This window comes from Aricia agestis, chromosome 9 (assembly GCF_905147365.1).
Source record: "Aricia agestis chromosome 9, ilAriAges1.1, whole genome shotgun sequence".
Lineage (NCBI taxonomy): Eukaryota > Metazoa > Arthropoda > Insecta > Lepidoptera > Lycaenidae > Aricia > Aricia agestis.
In genome coordinates this window covers 5,738,376-5,758,666 of record NC_056414.1, presented here as the reverse complement: position 1 = coordinate 5,758,666, position 20,291 = coordinate 5,738,376, and the positions used below count along the sequence as shown (strand labels likewise).

At 37.1% G+C, this 20,291-nt stretch overlaps 3 protein-coding genes across 5 annotated transcripts in view; 1 reads left to right on the top strand and 2 right to left on the bottom strand.

The window, feature by feature from the left end:
- Positions 1 to 709: 709 nt before the first annotated feature.
- Positions 710 to 2,372, bottom strand: LOC121730787. Its single transcript, XM_042119991.1, has 2 exons — positions 1,763 to 2,372; positions 710 to 1,328 (listed from the first exon to the last, which is right to left on the bottom strand). Exons 1-2 carry the CDS (start codon positions 2,370 to 2,372, stop codon positions 1,048 to 1,050), a joined length of 891 nt encoding a protein of 296 aa, XP_041975925.1. The 3' UTR covers positions 710 to 1,047.
- Positions 2,373 to 2,386: 14 nt separating this feature from the next.
- LOC121730788 (biogenesis of lysosome-related organelles complex 1 subunit 5) lies at positions 2,387 to 3,271 on the bottom strand. Of its 2 annotated transcripts, none has more exons than XM_042119992.1 (4): positions 3,241 to 3,271; positions 2,951 to 3,033; positions 2,682 to 2,867; positions 2,387 to 2,563 (listed from the first exon to the last, which is right to left on the bottom strand). In XM_042119992.1, the coding sequence occupies exons 1-4, from the start codon at positions 3,257 to 3,259 to the stop codon at positions 2,387 to 2,389; spliced, it is 465 nt and encodes a 154-aa protein (XP_041975926.1). In that variant the 5' UTR covers positions 3,260 to 3,271. The 2 variants fall into 2 exon arrangements, with proteins under 2 accessions (XP_041975926.1, XP_041975927.1); XM_042119993.1 differs by lacking the exon at positions 3,241 to 3,271 and adding an exon at positions 3,118 to 3,200.
- Positions 3,272 to 4,003: 732 nt separating this feature from the next.
- The window catches only part of LOC121730784 (arfGAP with SH3 domain, ANK repeat and PH domain-containing protein), a 73,976-nt gene continuing 57,688 nt past the window's right edge, over positions 4,004 to 20,291 (top strand). For both annotated transcript variants that reach the window (XM_042119984.1, XM_042119983.1), the window contains exons 1-2: positions 4,004 to 4,365; positions 14,012 to 14,084. In XM_042119984.1, coding sequence (XP_041975918.1) covers positions 4,240 to 4,365; positions 14,012 to 14,084 — 199 coding nt within the window. In that variant the 5' untranslated portion in view covers positions 4,004 to 4,239. The remainder of the gene's footprint in view (positions 4,366 to 14,011; positions 14,085 to 20,291) is intronic.

Genomic DNA, 20,291 nt, shown 5'->3' with positions numbered 1-20,291 from the left:
ACGGTCCCTATAAATGCCATGTTTAGGGCAGATGAAATCTTTTCATCTTTAGAGGAATGGGTAGTATTCCTGTCTTTTTTAGTGGGAAATACAGTCTGTCAAAAAAGTCATGAAATTAAAAAGTGGCAACATCGTAGTGTCATCCCTTTCAAATCAATCTCAGAAAAAAGGGATGACACTACGATGTTGCCACTTTTTAATTTCATGACTTTTTTGACAGACTGTATTATCTGGCATCGTTTACAAACACCAAAAACTTTGACAAGGTGCTCTTCTAATGTTTCTTCATACTTTATCTATGGTTTCTTCTGTAATCGCAAGTCTATAGATGAACTACATCCATGTAAGAGCCCTCAAGTGGTTATTTATAAGATCAAACCAAAAATAACGTAATGAGTACGTTTTTTCACCTGTCAGTACAAATAAATAAATGAAATAATTAATTAACTCAACTTCACTGGCACGAAATGGCATCATGGAATGCATAGTTGGGTCATATTTACCCTTTTGTATGTTTGGCCACGTTTATCTTCCAGTCTAGACACACACCGTCTAAGCTGACATAAGAAACAAGGGGGGCAGGGCTCTAACTCCAGCTACTGAGAAGCGTGGCAACGTTACACTATTATTTTCTTTAAATTACACGCATTTAAAAACATCACGGGTCATTATGACCCAACCTGGCAGCCGGGTTAATAAAACAAAGCAATGCATTAATTAATGTTTATTTTAATAACTTATCCATAAAATTCAAACAATATAAAAAGGAAAACATCTGTAACTGTTTTATACACTACTAGAAAATAATTATGTAAGTACTTACATATTTGACCACAGTAACAACAGAAAAAAGTAAGCGGTTACAAATAACATGCTTTTCTAGTCACACAAGATGTTAAGTGTGTCGACTGTGAGTCAACATAATTCTCGTCAATGCATGATTGATTGTGGTGGTCCAGTCACCATTTAGAGCCTGAACCACTAGGACAATTTTCATATAGTATACTAGCCATTATGTATTTAACTACATACTTACAAAATAAAAAACTAGTCTAAATGTGCCTTCGTGTTGTTCTCATTTGAAAGCTTGACAGGCCCACCCAATTGCACAGTTTCTGGAATGTTCAATTCTTCATTCAGTTTTTTGGCCAGGAAATAAATTTCCGCAAGGGCGATCACTAGAGCGCACATTACGCCCAATAGTAATCGGAAACCAAAATCTAAGTTCCCCACCATCCATTCCACACCTTTGAAGCCAAATAGGAAGCCAGCGAATATGGAAATAATGAACTGTCCAATAGCAATCAGCTGGCGATTTACTTGTTTTACTGAAAAAAAAAACATTACCAACAACTTTGCCTTATTAAAAGAAAAACTTAAGCCATGTTGCTGCTTTTGTCTGCCAAAGGGCTTTTTAAGAGTGCCTTCACATTAAGTCGCCAGTATTGCGGCAGCAGCGTGACTTCTTCTTCTTTAGTACAGAAGTCACGCTGCTGCCGCACTACTGGCGACTTAATGTGAAGGTACTCTTAGCTTATCAAAGTATTGGTAAGTATATTGGCCTACTAAGACAGCAAATTGCAGTTTAATTTTTATTATTTAATGCATGCAATAACAGTGGATCGAAATATTATAATCCATTTGAGATATAAAAATTGCAACATCATGAAATAAATATTAAAAATAGAATAGAATATAATTTTAGTTATTTAAAATTAAACTCAAAACTGAATGATATAATATTATTTACATTTATACTTACACTGATAGGAAATACTATCTTCTGGGAACCTCATCCTAACATTATCCACTCCTTTGGTCATTTTTCTGTACTCTCGTGCCTCCTGTTGCGCCCTCAGTTTTACACATCTAGCCTCTAGATCTGGATTTCTCTTGATAATTTCATTCTCTGGCATTTCAATGTGAGAACCTTCTAGAAGTTCATGTAAATAAGGAATTTTATCACCATTATCTCGCTTCTTTTTCATGTAAGAGTACAGCCAGTCCAAATCAGAAGTGAGTAAATAGTTCCCTTTGCACTTTTCATCATTGCTGTCTACTATAGTGTCATTCTCATTTTCACTATCATTTTTGTCTTTGCTTGCTTCTGTTGTCTCTTTGTTACATGTTTTATTTGCAAATTCATTTTGAATTTTGTCTAAGTTTTCAATGTCTTTGTTACTAATTTGTACAGCATTGGGGCTACTATTTAGAGGTTTATACTTCACATTATCGGACGATTCATCCTCTAAAACTTTTATAATATTTTCAGGTAATTCCACACTGTTTGGAAGAGTCTTCAAAAATTCTATAGCCTTTTTCGAAACATAAATTCTAAGATTGGTATCAACAAGTGACCCTTTTAAATCCATATTTGATACTATTTTTATTTATCTGCAATGTTCAACTTATGGTTAAGATCCGCATATAGGTCTTTGAGTTCCTCCTCTTTTTCTTCAAAAGTATTATCAATTCTTTGGCATTTAAAATTCATATCATCAATAAACTGCGTCCATTCTTGATCTCTCTTTAATTTTCTCTCTGCTCGCTTTTTTTCAAAATCCTGTAGAATTACTATTAACTTTTTTAATTACTGCTACAACTATTTCATACTTTAATATAGTTATTGTTACAAAACTATTATTAATTATTATAATTATTCATAACGTAAATTACATTACCTTTTGAATTTCAAGATAATCCTTTTCTACTTGGTTGGATAACTGTAATGTCTGTCCCAATTTCTCACCCAATACCGGCAATGCAGCTGAACTCTTTACAATTCTATCTATTTGTGTATCTTTTATGTCTGTTAAGCTCTCAATAACATTAAAAAGGTTCTCTACTTCACGGTCGCCCCGTTTTTCCTGTAAATAAGTGAAGAATATTAGCTTATTATGAGTCATTATTATTGTCTATTTTTTTTCCACAGATTCCAATGTCTACGTACCTCAAACTCTTTTAACATAAATTTGATTTCTCCTTTAAGAAATGGGCGATGATCAAATAATCTAAACCACACTTCACCAATCTCTAAAACGAAAATAATTGTTATGAATTATTATGATAGAGTAAGCTTTCTATGGAACAGATAGGTATTATTGATGATTTGCTAACGTTCGAAATCACATTTCTATTATTATTGTGTAGACAAATAAAGTCATCTGATGACATATAAAGAAAATTCGAATTATAACGCTAGAATTAATAAAAATAGTAAAATTTCACGATTTTACCCACCTCGTGACAGTTCAGTCATATTGAAAACATAGACTAAATATATTGTTTATGGTTTACTGTCAGTTTCTCTAGTTTATGATGGCGGCTCTCGACATAGGCGAACGCGTTGGCCAACGCGTCTGCAGACGCGTTGGCCCAATGTGTAGAACGGGCGTTCGCGCGTTGGCCGTAGGTATTTAGACGTCGGCCAACGCGTTCGCCTATGTCGAGAGCCGCCATATGACAGTCTATGGAGTTTTGTCGGGAATGTGAAAGAGTGATGTTGTGTTTTTGTATTATTTTCCTAAAATTGTGCTAGTGGGGTTTTTAATGTGTAATATTGGTACTGATATTAACCATTAGATATTCGTTATCGTGCATAAGTGTAGGAAAGTGATGCAATATCCAGAAACGAGCTATTTTGTGTTCCCTCCAAATTCCATCGAAAGTTTCAGTAAAGCGCTTACCACTTTACTGAATCGACCAACATGACTCCTTGACTGTATTGACTTTTTACTTCGACTTTGACTAGACTTTTGACCTGACGATATAAAGAAACGATGCTGAAATTTATGAAAATTGTATGCAAAAATATATTTTTTCTGCCATTTATAATACTTGACACTGGCCATGCTTGTATAGCCGAAGTGCCATAATGAGAAAAAAAGAGACAGTCTATGGTAAAAGAAGTAGAAGTTTGACACTGACATTAATAAAGCACTCTGCACTAGGTACCTACTGTCAAATGTATCAAATGTCAATAAATTTTAAGTTTGTTCTCGGATGTCCGTATAATACGATGTGAAAATTGGTGTTACAGTTTTTATGTTGTGAATAGTGTCTTCTTGCATGCTCAATCAAAGTTTTAGTGTAATATCTGTAATGTGTTCGCAGCGTAATAGTGATTTGTGTGACACATGAAAGTGAAATACGGTTTCAGTTAAATCAATTTTGATTGTTCGCAAAACGAATGTGATTCGCAAGACTTAGTATCGGTGTTGTATTTGGATTTCGGTCATCATGCCGGGTCTTATTGGTATTGGTGAATTTATCGACGAAACTCGAGAAGACTACAATTCACCAATCACTTCTACCTTTGTGTCGCGTATGCCACAATGTCGCCAAACCATCAATGTTCTGGAAGAGGTATGTATTTACAATAATTTATTCATACTTTCGTATACTATAAACACGTCGAAAAATACTATACATGTCTCTAATATATTATACCGTACATATTCTTAGTGCTGAACGAAAATTCCTTTGGTTTATAATATGTAAAGTGAAAAAATTAACAGTTGAACTTCATAAAACACGTTACGATTTTGTAAGTGCGTACTACAATTCGTCTTTCGTCCCCTACAACCTAACAGCAGTACTGTTGCACTGCATAATCATTTTTTAGCATTCTAATCAGTAAATGCCTACAAACTTGCTTGATAAACAGTTTATAAGCTGATCAATGATATTTACTTAGGTAGTTTGAAATTGATCACAATGTTGTGAATATTGCAATGTTTGGAACAGAAATTACTTGTTTACTTTTTTAATGGCTGTAAAAATGATCCATAAAATATTGTAAGAAAGAGTAAATTCTTTATGTAGTAGAATTAGTGATAATTCATAATATTAAAATACGTGGAAGAGCCATGCTTCGGCATATGTGGGAGAGCCATGGTTCGGCACGAATGGGCCGGCTCGACCGGAGAAACACCACATTCTCACAGAAAACCAGCGTGAAACAGTGCTTGCGCTGTGTTTCGCCGAGTGAGTGAGTTTACTGGAGGCCCAATCCTCTACCCTATTCCCTTCCCTACCCACCCCTATTCCCTTCCCTTCCCTACCCTCCCCTTTTACCCTATTCCCTCTTAAAAGGCCGGCAACACACCTGCAGCTCTTCTAATGCTGCGAGAGTCCATGGGCGATGGAAGTTGCTTTCCATCAGGTGACTCGTTTGCCCCCTTATTTCATTAAAAAAAACCCAGGCTGCAGGGTATGAGTTTAATCTAAATTTCTCATACCCTGCAGCCCGGTGCTGGCTCCTTCTGGTTTGAAACCGGTTCAACATTATCTGGTATTTTAAGGGTTTGTCATATTATTATACTTGGAACCTAAATAAACAGGTTTATGGTGAGATCTATATTATGTGTGCGTCGCTCTGTTCACTGTGAACAGACTGAGCATTTGCGAGTATGGTCAACTATTACACACATTCTATGAATATGGGTCGCAAATTATTTCCATGAAAATTATAACCGGTTAATTAAAAATGCCCATATTTTAAAAAACTGGTTTAGAGTAACGAAACCTTTTTCAAAATGTTTTGTGGGTAAATTCATCAAACCGGTTCAAAAAAATACCAGTTTCCAAGCCCTGGCTGGCACTCACAATGTCATGTGCGGCCCTTGGCCAGTAAAGTGTGATGTCTGACGACCACTGTTCTAGGTCAATGTGTGTTCTTGCTGGTTCATGCTAAATTGAGTTCATACATCTCTATTTATAACATACTTCTAACAATTCAGGGGTGGATAAGTCATACATACAGATACACTTTGAGATCTACAAAATATAAAATTACTGTAGCTTAGTACTAGGCTTCAAAAGAACTTGATGAGAAGGGTATCCCATCTGTACTAACCTGAATATTAAATAAAATTATTATTGTAGTTTAAAAAAAACATGGTCTTTTTTAAATTTTAACAATTTATTGCATTATAGCTCTTAATTAGACAACTGGAGATAGGTTGAAATCGTGCTCAAAGATTCCCTTACATACATACAGCTCATGCTAATAAAACATGTTAAAAAAGATTAAAAAATGGGAAGCCCTAATCACATGATTCTGTGGGCCTATAATGATGTTCAAATCATTGGAGGTTTTATAACACATAGGAAGTAGGTACTCTTTGGTAGTGTTTATATATAGATTTATTATTCTGATTCATCGACTGTGTTGGTTGCTGAGGAGTCAGTGGCGCAAATATAAAGTCCGGGGCCCGTGGCAAATTGATGGGGCCCTATCAGTAAAAATCGTCACGTTAATAATAAAACAATGTATAAAAAAACTTCTGACCTCACAGCCTCTTGAACCGGGGCCCTTTTAGGTTGGATGCCCAGGGAATTTAGCCTTTGCCAGCCCCGCCACTAGAATTGCCAACTCTCGAGAGACAACCAACTCGGGAGAATTGTGGGGGGAGGGGGGAGGTGTATGACAAGCATACAAAATCTGCCGAACTGAAACTAATATGATTGTCCAGTCCAACTTATTTTACAATTTTTCACTAAGTCAATATATTATGCAATAATTATTAGATTTTGAATTATCGTTATCCGGGAGGACGGGAGGTTAAGCAGTATTACCGGAGTCTCCCGGGCAATCCGGGAGGGTTGGGAACCCTACCTGCCTCTCTATAGTTACACCACAGTGAGAGGTAGGTACAGTGTTATGCTTTTAAAATATGAAAACCGCCAAAACGCTCAGCTGCGCTGCTCACTGTACTTTGACTGTACTCATTACTCATTAGACATCACTGTAATTATACGCGCACACTTTGAACAGTGCCGTAAATAGGGCGGTGCCACCGGTGCCCAGGCACAGGGCGTAGACTCTGGGGGGCGCAAGAATGGCCAGACCAGACAGGTCCTTATTTTTCGAATTGCTCCCGATAAGTTCCCGCTGCGCCCCAGAGATGTTTCCCAATGTAGTAAAAAAATATCCACAGCCGAACATATATAACCTCCTCCTTTTTGGAAGTCGGTTAAAAAACAAAGGTGCAGTTATATAGAGGCTCGCACAGGGCGCAAAAAAGGCTATTTACGGCACTGACTTTGAACCAGAATTATTTATTTTTTGGGATGTGATTTTCCATACTTTTTTAATGACCAATTGTACACTTTAAAAAATGCATTGAAATAAACTGCGTAGAACTACAGTTGGAAACGTACGCGCGTTCCGTTGGACGTTCGTAAAAAAGCGAACGTGTGCGATACACTATTACTACTGATTCAATGGATTCGGAATTTCGAATACGGAAAACGAGTTAGGAAATTGCATACGGAAAACGTGTTTACAATGTAATGCGTATGCGGCCGGCCTAAAGAAGCGACAAAGAAAACATGTTGGCTAGCTCTGGTTCTTGATGTTCGGAAGGAAGAATCTCGCACGCACTGAGCTCGCGTCCCTATTCGGTATCGGCTGACCCCGATTCCGGTACAGGTTTTCTTACTTTCTAATGCTTTATCAACGAAAAACTACTTTCGCTTTTGTTTACGATCACGGAATAAATCCAAGGAAACGTTGGAGCCTCCTTATATTGGTCACCACCTTTATTTGGTCAGGTCTGAACTTTATCAAGCAGTGACAGCTTTTCTCTATGTAGACGTAAACTATGATTAGTAATCTGAACGAATCTTGTAGCCACAATAATTGTAACTGATTCTATGACCTACAATTTGTCATCGTGAAAAACTCACACTCAGTATATTAATTATAAGTAATAATATAATATATATAGAGCACTATTATTTTAGCTAAAGGCCATCTCGAATCTCGATAATCATATTATCTTTAACATAAAAGTAACATTATTTCTTCTGATTCTTGCTGTAAATAATTTTAAATACAATCACAGTCTCATTTATGTGACTGTAATTGTATTTAAAATTAACCTTCCAATATCAAATAATGTAACATCAATTTGTCTGATTAGAAGTAACTCGAGCAGACCCACGTCGAACTTATAGCAGCCCTCTTCTTCTTAGACTGGCTTACTTAAGATGGGATATTTTTAACTTCAGAGATTTAACTCGATTGCTTTTCACTAGCCCTTCGTGTTCTTAATTTAAACTACAAAACATCGTATAATGCAGCTACCAGCAGCTACTCTACGGTGGACCATGATCATAAAGTTAATATACCTAGTGGAATAGAGCAACAATCTCGAGCTGTCAAACGAAACCGAAATTGGTTTCATCTATGTGTAAAATATGTGTACGTATACACTTACACAAGCATGATTGAACATGATTTCTATGAGATTAAATTGTCAACGTGCGGCACGTGCCGACTGGACGTCAAAAAAAGAGTGCTGCTGTCATGTATCACACGTCTCTTTTTACCACGCAGTGTTACTGATAGTGACATCTCTCTTGCTCAGGCCTTTGTTTCTCTATTCCGCTAGGTATATTAACTTTATGACCATGATTGACAAAGTTTTGTTTGACGTTTGACAATGTTTCTGTCAATATTTTGACATGACGTGTGCGACATGTCGGATTTTGGTCGGATTATTGTCTGTATGTGCTAGTAACGCCCTCTGCTCCGACCTTTGCGTAATATTCCATATTGCGAACGCCTCCGTGGTTTAGAGCGCGACTCTTGACTCGGAGGTCGTGGGTTCGATTCCCGCGTTGGAAACATGTTATTTCCAAGTTTAGTTAGGACAATGCAGGCTCATCACCTGATTGTCTGACAAGTAAGATGATCCATGCGTCGGATGGGCATGTAAAAAGTCGGTCCTTCGCCTCGACGATCGTGTCGGTCTTCCGTCCCACTGGGTTATGAGAGTAAAGGAATAGATAGTGCTCTTGTGTACTGCGCACACACTTGGGCACTATAAAATTACTCCTGCGTAGCTGGCCTGGTATCAATGAAACCGGCCACCGTCACCGAAACCGGTGTGGGAGCTATTATTATTATTATTGCGATTATAGTGCTGACTGTAGACAGCTGCCGACTGATGACGATCACTGTTATTCATCATGATTGTAACCCAACGTGACAACGTGAAGTGAGGCCTTTACCCACTCGTTTTAGGTCAAATGATTAACTCAAGTGGAAACTATTCTGCATCTCACGGTCGAGATTATATTATATTTGCAATTTAAATCGCATTTCTTTTATTGAAATATATGTGAAGAGTTCTTGAACTTGAACTTTTTAAATTATTCCGCATAATGTTGAGTCATTTGTAGTCTGTAGAGCTATACTGATTATGGCTTTGCCCGTCTGGCCGACTGCAATGTAAATAGGTCGGTTTTCCGCCAATATTCTGTAGTTGAGTTATAATTATTAAGCTCGCGAAAATTTGTCAAGGGAAAGTCGAAATACTGATGATTTAGGAAAGTACAATAAAATTTAAACTGTAAAGCCTAAATTCGAAGCGTCTGCGTGCATATTAAGATGGTATAAGTGTAAAAGTTGGTAATATGTAACCAACTTTTACTCTTACCTATACCAACTTTACATTGCAAAACACTAATGATGAGGCGGAATATTATGGTAGGCCCACATCCTTGATCCAACTTAAGAGGATTCCACACCGCCGTTTTTCCATACAAACGTTGTCCCCTGTTTCCTCCCTGGATAATGCCGGTAGAGTTATGATTTTTTTCCTAAATATCTATGGCCACTATTAGCATGTACCTATGTTTTCCCTTTTTTTCATAATTTTATTATTAAAAAAGATAAGAACGTCCAAAAACCCAAAAAAATTGCCAGATTTTCCTCTGTGTTCAAACACCCAGAAAACAAAACTGGCTAAAATATACAAAAAAAATAAAACATAGGAACACAGCTCAAGCCTTGCTCTAATTCTTAATGAAAAAAGTACTTAAATCGGTTAAGTTTTGGAGAAGGAATCAGCGGACAACGAATCGAAGATTTTCTGTTCTTTTATTAGAACTTTTGTCGTGTTGTCTCTATCGCGCTCTGCGGTGGGAGACTTGAGATTGGTGAGACAGCAATACATTTTCAAATACCTATTTTCAATTTCTATCGCCCCTGGTGTATCCTCTTAATAAATAATAACTGTTTTTAAATGGTAATTTTGCTATGAGCAGCTCGCGAGCCGCAGGTAGCCGAGCATGGCATGGGGTGTTTTGACAGCTCTTTAGTACAAACTCCAAACCACAAGTTCCGGGCAATGATATTAAAAAAACCCGGGTTTTTTTTATACCAATGGTTCCCGGTCATAAAACTTTATATTAAAACGTCCTGTATGTGTAACAGAAGGGTTTTAGTTCTAAAGAACGTCAAATATTTTGTGATGAGTTATAACAGCTGTATTTCATACAAGATAGAACGTTTTTCATCTTAAAACTGAACGACTTTTCCGCGATACGAAACTCGAATATTTTGTTTTTGCGGAAGGTAGTTTTTGTACGTCATTATTTGCATAACTATAATATGTATGATTCATCACAATACAATATATTATATTGTAGCACTCAAGATTTAACATTTAACATGATTCGAGGAAATATTAAGTAGGAAACTAGTTCTAGTTCATAGTGACTTTCGACTTTAGGTATTACTATGATAATAATATGATCACACCAAAAACATTGCATGTAAAATAATGCTAAGGTTTGCCCTGTGAAAAAGATAATATCAGATCTCATGTAAAGCTAAGCTTCTGAAGCTACACGGCCTAACTCTACCGACCCTAACTTCAACAAATTTAACAATATCAGTAATTTATACTATTATGTATTTTGCAATTACGCACCCATTTATAGGTCAAGGTGCAGCCTACAGTTTGCATAAGTACTGTACAAATTAATTGTAATGTAATATCAAAGGGAGTGCCTCCGCTGCCGGCGCCGGCTACCAAAAATATCAGTAATGGGAACCGGCGGTAAGTATACTGCCGGCAGCCGCGATATAAAGGAGTGAGCACACTGAGACGGGCCGTGCCGGGGCTCATCGCAATAATCCGCCTCCATACAAATTGTATGGATGCGGATTTTTGCGATGAGCCCCGGCACGCTGAGCCCCGGCACGGCCCGTCTTAGTGTGCTCACTCCGTAAAACAACGGCTGCCAGCGCGGCGCTGGCACTGAAAATAGGCGGGTCCACACCAAGCGAGCTGCCGCGGCCGAGGCATGCTCGCCGAGAGCGAGGCGGACGGGCGTACACAGCAAGGTTGCCTCGCTCGAACAGCCCGAGCCGCTCAGTTGAGCACAAAGACACGATGGCAGACGATGGTACCAAAACATGTGACGTCCACACTGCGCGCGGCAAACGACTGAGGCGCCTTTGAGCATTTCAAAAAACCGACACCGCTCGGCTCGGAGGCGCGCGCGCTCGCCCGAGCGTGAGCATGCGCCCGCCTCGGGCGAACAACGTCCACACCAAGCGAGCGTACGGCGCATGCCGCGCGAGGCGGCTCGCTTGGTGTGGACCCGCCTAATGGGAACCGCTGAAAATGCGTAAACGCTAGGTCCCAGTGCCGGTAAACAAATTTTTAAAAATAAAATATATAATATTATAATCTCAAATATTCGACTTAAATCTTCCGACTTCCAAAGGTGGAAGGGTGGAGTGATAATAATATGTTCAGCTTTACCTTAGCTTTACTCCCTTTTTTTCAGCTACCAAAATGTCTAATAGGTGCCGGCAGCCTCATCAGCAACATCGCATGACTTCGGCAAACTTCGGAAAACAATGTAACAATTACAATTTTACATTATAATTACAAACATTGTAGTTGTTTACAATGTTCCATGGATTGTTTCGCTCTGATGGTTCCGAACACGAAAGTGGTCATTATGTCTGAGTCATAAGTCGTGATTCTGCGTTTAGCAACAATATATTCTTTTCTGTTTCTATGTAGAAAGGTTTTATGGTTAGCGATGATTTGCATGGTACAGTAGCTGGCGTAATTACTGGATTTCTGTGCTAAATCAGTACTATAAATCTTTGTAAACGTATCCAGCATTCAGGAGTATGTAAATATATAGCTTAATACAGTTCAACATCAAGAAACTGAAGCCAGTTATTATACTGTAATCAGCACTTAGGCATAAGGAAATGGGAACATAAGCATGCCAGGCACAAACTCGTACTGTATTGCCTCAAAACAAAGTTAATATTTTATTATGCCAGGTGTACCGGGCAATTTTCTCGTTCTGCAATCCGTTTATCGACCGGAAATTTTACATTTTTCGGGATAAAACTAATCTTTCTCCTTTCCTAGGACACCAACGTATCTACCAATTAAAATCGGTTTAGTGTTAGACCCTGAAGATGTGGCAGACAAACACTTTTAAATGCATTTAAATTAATTATAACTAGCTGTCCCGGTGAACTTTAAAACCTTCCCTGGACTTCTACGAATATTTTAAGACTAAAATTAGCCCAATCTGTTCAGCCGTTTTCGAGTTTTAGCGCGACTAACACATTTGAAAATCCATTTTTATATATAAGACTAGCTGTCCCGGTAAACTTCGTGTAACTTTAAAACCTTCCCTGGACTTCTATGAATATTTTAAGAATAAAATCAGCCCAATCCGTTCAGCCATTTTCGAGTTTTAGCGCGACTAACACATTTGGAAATCCATTTTTATATATAAGAAGAAGATAAGACTAGCTGTCCCGGTGAACTTCATGTTACTTTAAAAGTTAAAACCTTCTCTAGACTTCTACGAATATTTTAAGACTAAAATTAGCCCAATCCGTTCAGCCGTTTTCGAGTTTTAGCGTTACTAACACAATTGAAAATCCATTTTTATATATATAGATACATATCATGTTTAGTATGGGTTTAACTTATATCGTTAATATTTGGCTCAATTGTGATACCGATCGACATCCACACGTCCCCTTCCCCTTTCAATATTACGTCCAACTCACTGATTCAAATACGTACAAGTATTGAGTGCGCACTTAAGTGGTTAATTACACTACATTTTTCACTTGAGTTGCCTAATAGTTTTAAGGGCTTTTTAGTCCTCTATCGGGCTACTATTGGATGTACCTTTCTTACTGCTATAGGTGGTAAAGGTGGTCCCAAATTCCAGTCTTAAATTCTTTTTATTGTCTCTACGCTGCGCTGTAAATATGTACATTAGAGATGGTTTTTAAAATCTACAGGGTGTAACAAAACTACAGTGAACATAATATGAGGGAAACGTACACATTCTATAGTATTATCACTTAGTTTTGTTACATACCTTGTATAGTTTGTACAGAATACATCACCTCAAATCTTTTCCTAAATCGTCCACAAGTTATTTTGGCAATGGCATGAATCTACGCTATGTTTGGGGTCAGGGGCACAGGGGCGGCTGCCGCGGCCCGCGACAGATGTGCGACCGGTGATCCTATTGTGCACCGCCCGTACGTATGAAAAAACGTACGGGCTCATCCATAAACAGACAGAGTGTTTTAATGCCCTTATTTTAATATTGTGAACATGTGTACTTGTGTAGAGACTAATTTACAGCACATATAAAAGCGTACGTAATAAAGAAAGAACAAAGACTCTATCTTCGTGAAATGTTTGTGTGTGGATCTAATCTACTCAATATTTTAACTATTTAAAAGTGAAATAGGTACACTTACACGAGAGTTGCGGTGGGTTAAACGTGCCCGTAACTGTACTGAAGCGGGGAGTGGAGTGCCATGGGATTTTAGTGGCTAGATCCTACGGGGAGTCCCACATACCCCGGCCGATGCCCCAATCCGCCGGGGATGCGCAAAACATTTCCCCATGTAAAAAAAAAGTAAACTTACGCCCCCGCTTCTTTGTAGCTAGCGCGCAAATCGTATTAGTAAGACTTTCTTCTTATATTTTTAATTAAACATCATCATCGTTCTTCATATCGATGTTCAAGCTGTATATACGTGTAATAGACTATTGCGTTAGATCTTATCATAGCTGTAGTAGATTTTAATTATGAATGTTGCCGCAATGTGTTGTTGGTATATCTTTAATAAATAAAAAAAAAAAAAAAAAAAAAAGTTAGAGTGCGCGTAAAAATGACGCTAATCCTTTAATTTTTGTTTCAGACATTGGATTTCGACCGCGATGGTCTGACGAAACTCAAGAAGGCGATAAAAGCGATACACAACTCTGGAAATGGTAAGAAATAATAATGTTTTATCAATATTCTACCGTTTTAACAGATTTTAACGTAAATGTAGCGAACAACTTAAAATTCGATAAAATAAAATGCCAGTGTAATATTATCAGTTATTTGTTACGCATAACGCAGTTACTTAATACATTTAAATTGGTAGCATTGTATCCACCTAAACTGAGCAATAGTTACATTTACGTAGATCAAAAGAAATAGAAACGCAACATAAGCTAGAATCCACGTACGTCCATAAGATTAGTCGTTCTTAAGAGGATACACCAGGGGCGAGAGAAATTGAAAATAGGTATTTGAAAATGTATTGCTGTCTCACCAATCTCAAGTCTCCCACCGCAGAGCGCGACAGAGACAACACGACAAAAGTTCTAATAAAAGAACAGAAAATCTTCGATTCATTGTCCGCTGATTCCTTCTCCAAAACTTAACCGATTTAAGTACTTTTTTCATTAAGAATTAAAGCAAGGCTTGAGCTGTGTTCCTATGTTTTATTTTTTTTGTATATTTTAGCCAGTTTTGTTTTCTGGGTGTTTGAACGCGAAGGAAAATCTTGCCATTTTTTTGGGTTTTTGGACGTTTTTATTTTTTTTAATAATAAAATTATGAAAATAAAGAAAACATAGAGACATGCTAATAGTGGCCATAGATATTCAGGAAAAAAATCATAGCTCTACCGGCATTATCCAGGGAGGAAACAGGGGGCAGCGTTTGTATGGAAAAACGGCGGTGTGGAATCCTCTTAACTCTTAGCTTCGTATGTTCTATTCAAACCCTTTAGAAAGTCTCTTTAAAAAGCATAAAAGTACTCAAATGGAGCTTAGCCGGAACGAAATAACCATGAAAAAAATAACAGAACAGTCAACAAGTGAACCCATATCGACAATTAAAACTAAAATCATTTCAAAAGCCGTATCGTTAAAAAACCTTAGCGACACCTAGACCATCAGTTAATTTTAGTTTCGGTATGCCAAACAAAACTGTTAGACACGGTATGCCATCTTAATGGCACAAAAAAACATCTGTGTTTAAAGGCCGACGCGACCGGAATTAAAAATACGACGGAGGAAGCTCCGCTATTTATAGGATCTATTTTTAATTTGAGTTCGATGCACATCATTGATTTGGAAGCAATAGATATTGTGTCGTGAACTCGTTAAGACCGGGCTGGAAAAAATATCAAACCACGCTAGCCCCGCCTACACACACCGACAAAAAGGTGCCAAATTATGAGTGTAAATATACTACAAAGTTTGACTGCAATCGGAATTCATCTTCTGTCTCCGGTTTCCTGTGAAACCTGACAAAAATATGTTCGAAAACAACTTATGAGGAGGGCATTCAAAGTTATACTAATCAATGTTATTTATAAATAAAAATCTTAGATCAATAGTAACTATGTTTCTTGAATAGAAGACAACATTATAAGTTGTTGTTTGAATAATTATTTAATAAAGAATGTGATGAAAGTGCAGGGTTTATTTTGTGGCAAAATTCTTTTTGCTGTTGAATTTCGGCATTGCTTTTCGGGAGTCTCCTCACTTTCTCTTGCTCTTTTTGTACATAATATAGTAGCAGAAACTTCAGTCTCAGCCTCTCTACTAGTCATGTGTATGACAAGGAAGGCGAAATAAACCCAAATCTCCATTTCCTTTCGTTGAATGAACAATCGCAAATTAGCCATCGGGTATGGGACATTTTGCCTGGCGATTGGTTTGCTAAATAGCTAGAAAATACGCCTATTAAAACTGATTAAACTATTTTGTACAAATATTTTCGTTTGCACTAATATCTCCAGCAGAAACCTCTGATAAGTTTGTTGGAATAGGTTGAAACTGAGATAATAGGTCTTTTTTCACAGTTTTCAGAAAATATGTATTTAAATTGCCAGATAATGACCATCGTCCAGTGTACTGCCATCAATATGTTGAAACAGATGTTTAAAATGTAGTTCATTCATATTATTATGTAATAAACATACTTAATATAATTTGAATATTATACACTGCAAGGGTTTGTTCTGACTTTCCTCTAGGTTCTGTCATATTTGCCAACATTTACGTTACTGGCTATCAATTGACCCATTTAAATATTTGCTTCCAAGAAAAAAAAAGAATATTTCTTGTTCTAAACACTTTGCAGTGCTTGAAGGAGGTCTAACATAGCCTAAAAAACTCGTAACTAAACTTTGGTTTTGCCGAAGTCTACACCACCCACAATCGTTTTTCTATTTGTTCGTTGGTCTGTTATGAAGCTTTGTTTTCTTGGTATTTTTCTTTATTTTTAAAGCAAGTACATATTTCAAGAATATCACGACACTCGCAAGCCAAAATATCAAGCCAAACTTTAGCTTGAAGATGAAACTCTTCCAACTTGTTTTCTGGTATTGAAGGTTGAGACTTCAGAAGGTTTATTTTATTTTAAATGATAAGTTTTTAACATTCGTTTTGGTTTTTGTAAATAATAGTCTTATTTGTCGTTAGTAAAAGCTAATTACACATAAATTAAATGAATAACTTGAAAAAAATATAGTAGCAACTTGAGAACAAAAATCAGCATTTTTTTAAATTTCAATCAAAATCCGGAGGCAGTAAAACTTAAAAGAATGTAATAAAACTTTACGTACTAATTTAGTACACCATTTGGCACCTTTTTATCACTGAGCAGTTTCAAAAAAGCAGGAAAAAATTTTTAACCCACCCTACTACACACCCCGCTATCCTCCAATCGTGATATAATGATTCCATGAATCGTGCTTGCATGAATTGTACTTTGCGCTGCAGCTAATAACTGAACAATATCGCGTAACAACGGTTCCCGCATTATGGCACGAAAGTAAAGGTCGTAGGACTAGTGGATGCCCACAACTCCTATGCGCCAAAATTTGTTTATCCCATGTTAACCGGACATTTTCCCCGATAAAAAGTATTGTATGTCCTTTCCCGAGACCTAAAGTATCTCCATACCAAATTTTAGCAAAATCGGTTCAGTGGTTTGGCCGTGCAGAAGTAATAGACACACAAATATTGCCATTTGCCCATAACCGATGCAATCATGGTGGACAATATTGTTTAAAATGTCCATTTGTAGCCTTAAAATAAAACGTTGTGTTTAATATTAATTTTGCTTTGATACAGTGTGATTTTGGTGCATTATTTTAATGTATTGACCTGGTTCGTGAGTGTGATGTTTTGGTAAGAGCATTTAGATGGTGTCGGTCACACATAGCCGAAGGGCTGAGACGAGCAAGAAAATAATGGGCACACGATCTCAAGTGCGAGCTTCTCGTAGCACCTTGTATGGAAACTTACAAGACCAAGAAACAAAAATGCACGTTTGTTTTTGTAGTAATGTATAAAACAGGAAAATTTGTTTATATATTAACAGGTATTTTAAATCTTTAACCCTTGTTACACGTGGTTGTTCAGTTAACTTTATTGGTAAATGTGAAAAAAAGGTTTTAATTTTGTGAGATTTGACCTTTTTCGCTAGATTGATCTCAATTCTTAGCCAAAAAATAGACGAGATTATATAACGCGTTCTAAAAAATACATATCACCTGTTGGCGGCTGTTGGCAAGTAAGGGTGGGTTGCACCAGAGGCGTTGTAATAGCTAAGGTTAAGGTTATCGTCAAAATATATGTAATACTAGATGTCCCGCGCGGCTTCGCCCGCGTAAATTAGAAATTTTACAGAATCCGTAGGTACATTTTCCCATAAAAAATATTTCCCCCGTTTTTCCCACATTTTCCTGAGTTTCTTCTGTCGTATTAGTCTTAGAGTAATAATATAATATAACCTTCTCGATAAATGATGAGTCTTACTCGATAAATGATCTATCTAACACTGAGATAAGTTTTTAAATCGGACCTGTAGTTTCTGAGATTGACGCGTTCAAGCAAACATACTCTTCAGGTTTATAATATTAGGTAGATATAGATTTTTTTTAATTATCGCTTGACAAACTCGAGTCTCGATCTAAAAGACTATGAAATGGTATAATATGGTAGTGATGATGATGATGATGATGATGAAGAATGTAATTTGCATAGTAGCATATGCTTTCTGTTCTTAAAACAACGCCGAAACTCCCAAACTTGTATCTATAAAGAATCAGGAATTCTCTCAGCACCTTCCGAACCACGGTATACCAGGTATATCTCGGTGCAAAATCTTACTTGTTGGTAGCATATGCTTAGAATACTTCTCACGAAACCGAAGTCACCATATGTTTCCCTATAAGTTTTGAGGAGTTCCCTCGATTACTTATGGATCCTTCATCAGATCACCACTTTTCTGAATATAATACCAAATTGGGATGATACCCTATATACCAAAAGAAAAATTTTGAAAATCGGTTAACAAACGGCGGAGTAATCGTTGAATATAAGAAAACGAACATAACACCTCCCCCATTTTGAAAGTCGGTTAATATTGTAGCCTATGTGTTATTTATTTAATATTTTAATCAGCACATGAATTGAATAACAAAATTTTTTTCAAATTAATCGTAGCACCATCTGTCAGGACAAACTAAAATTGAAATAGAATAATATTGAATGCGATGATAGCGCCGTCCGCCGGATCTAATGTAAAACATTCCAAAATCAACAACTCCTTATAAATAAGAAATTAATTGAAAAAACATTTTCCAGTAGACCAAACTGTAAATCTAAACCATTCTCGAATCTCCACGAACACACACAAAAAATTTCATCAAAATTGGTCCAGTCGTTTAGGAGGAGTTCAGTCACATACACACGCACACAAGAAATATATATATTAAGATGGCATCCATTATGGACTTTTACTAGGGATTTAACAGTTCATTTGACATTTTGTTATGGTTAAAGTTAAAGTAAGTTGGTGCAACCCACCCTAAGAGTTTGTGAAGCTGTTTTCTGTAGAGTTAGGGTATGCAAAGCTAGAATCACATAAGATCTGATTCATGAACTCTTTGACAGTGCTAGCCATGAGTAATCTTATCTTTATCATTGCAAAGCTTGCGACGTTGCATCTCTTTGAAGAAAGAGATGATTTGAAAAACTATAAGCATTTCATTTTTCACCCCTAATTTTCACCCCAAATCAAAACCACAACATGTTATTTAGGGCCAGTTTCACCACTTCCTGATAATTGCCGGATAGGCTATCCACCACTTAACTTGACAGATAGAGTAAGGGGAATCTGTCAAAAAAATTGTGGACAGCATATCCGGAACTTTATCAGGAAGTGGTGAAACAGGCACACTTAGTCAACAGTCAACACCCATATTATTCTATAATGTAGAGGTTTCTATTCGCTATACTTGACCGTGTGGCAAACGAAATCTGACGCCGTCGGCACACTTTCCTCTGGAAGGGAAATTACACTAGGTAACCCACATAAGCCGGCAGTTTTATAAACTCTATACCTGCGGTCGTGTCTAACTTTTACCGGCTCGCCTTACCGCGCTCTCGAATTAAACATAGGTGTGTCTACAAATTACATTCAATGGTCATCATCAGACGTGCGAACAAAATATTCATACAGTGATTAAAAATAACTGTCAGTGCTGCTACTTTCACAGTGCTGACATATACATACTTACAAGTAGGGCTGCCAGGTCTCTATACCGGAAATCCGGACAAAGCAGGCAGCTCAGCCGGACATAATTATTTTGTTTAAAGAAGCCGGAAACTTTCAGTTTATCTAAATTTTCAGTAGCAGTACGCTCGGCAGCGCGTGCACAAATTTTCTGTTTCATTTAAACAATTTAACATCTAATTGATAACATTTTACTTCTTGTAAGGTGTAAAGCCGTCTAAAATTAGTAAGATTCTCATATAGTATAATATATAAAATTATAGATTCAAAGCTCTACAAAAGCCGGACTCCCTTTAATTTTGGCCGGACACGTAATCAAAAAGCCAGACTGTTTCCGGCTTTATCTGGACGCCTGGCAAGGGTGACCCTACATTCAAGGGACCCACACACACACACACAAAACAAAGTGACACCAATAGTATCACTTTGTTTTGTTATACACCGTAAAACACCCCTATGAAACCCAATTCTCGTATTTAAAGATTATAAAATAACTTGTAACTTGTAATAAACGAATCGTTATTTCGTCTCGAATTTTGACCAGTCAAAACATATTAATTGATGCTGATTTGAAATTCTATAATACTATTTTGTATTTTCATCGAGACAGC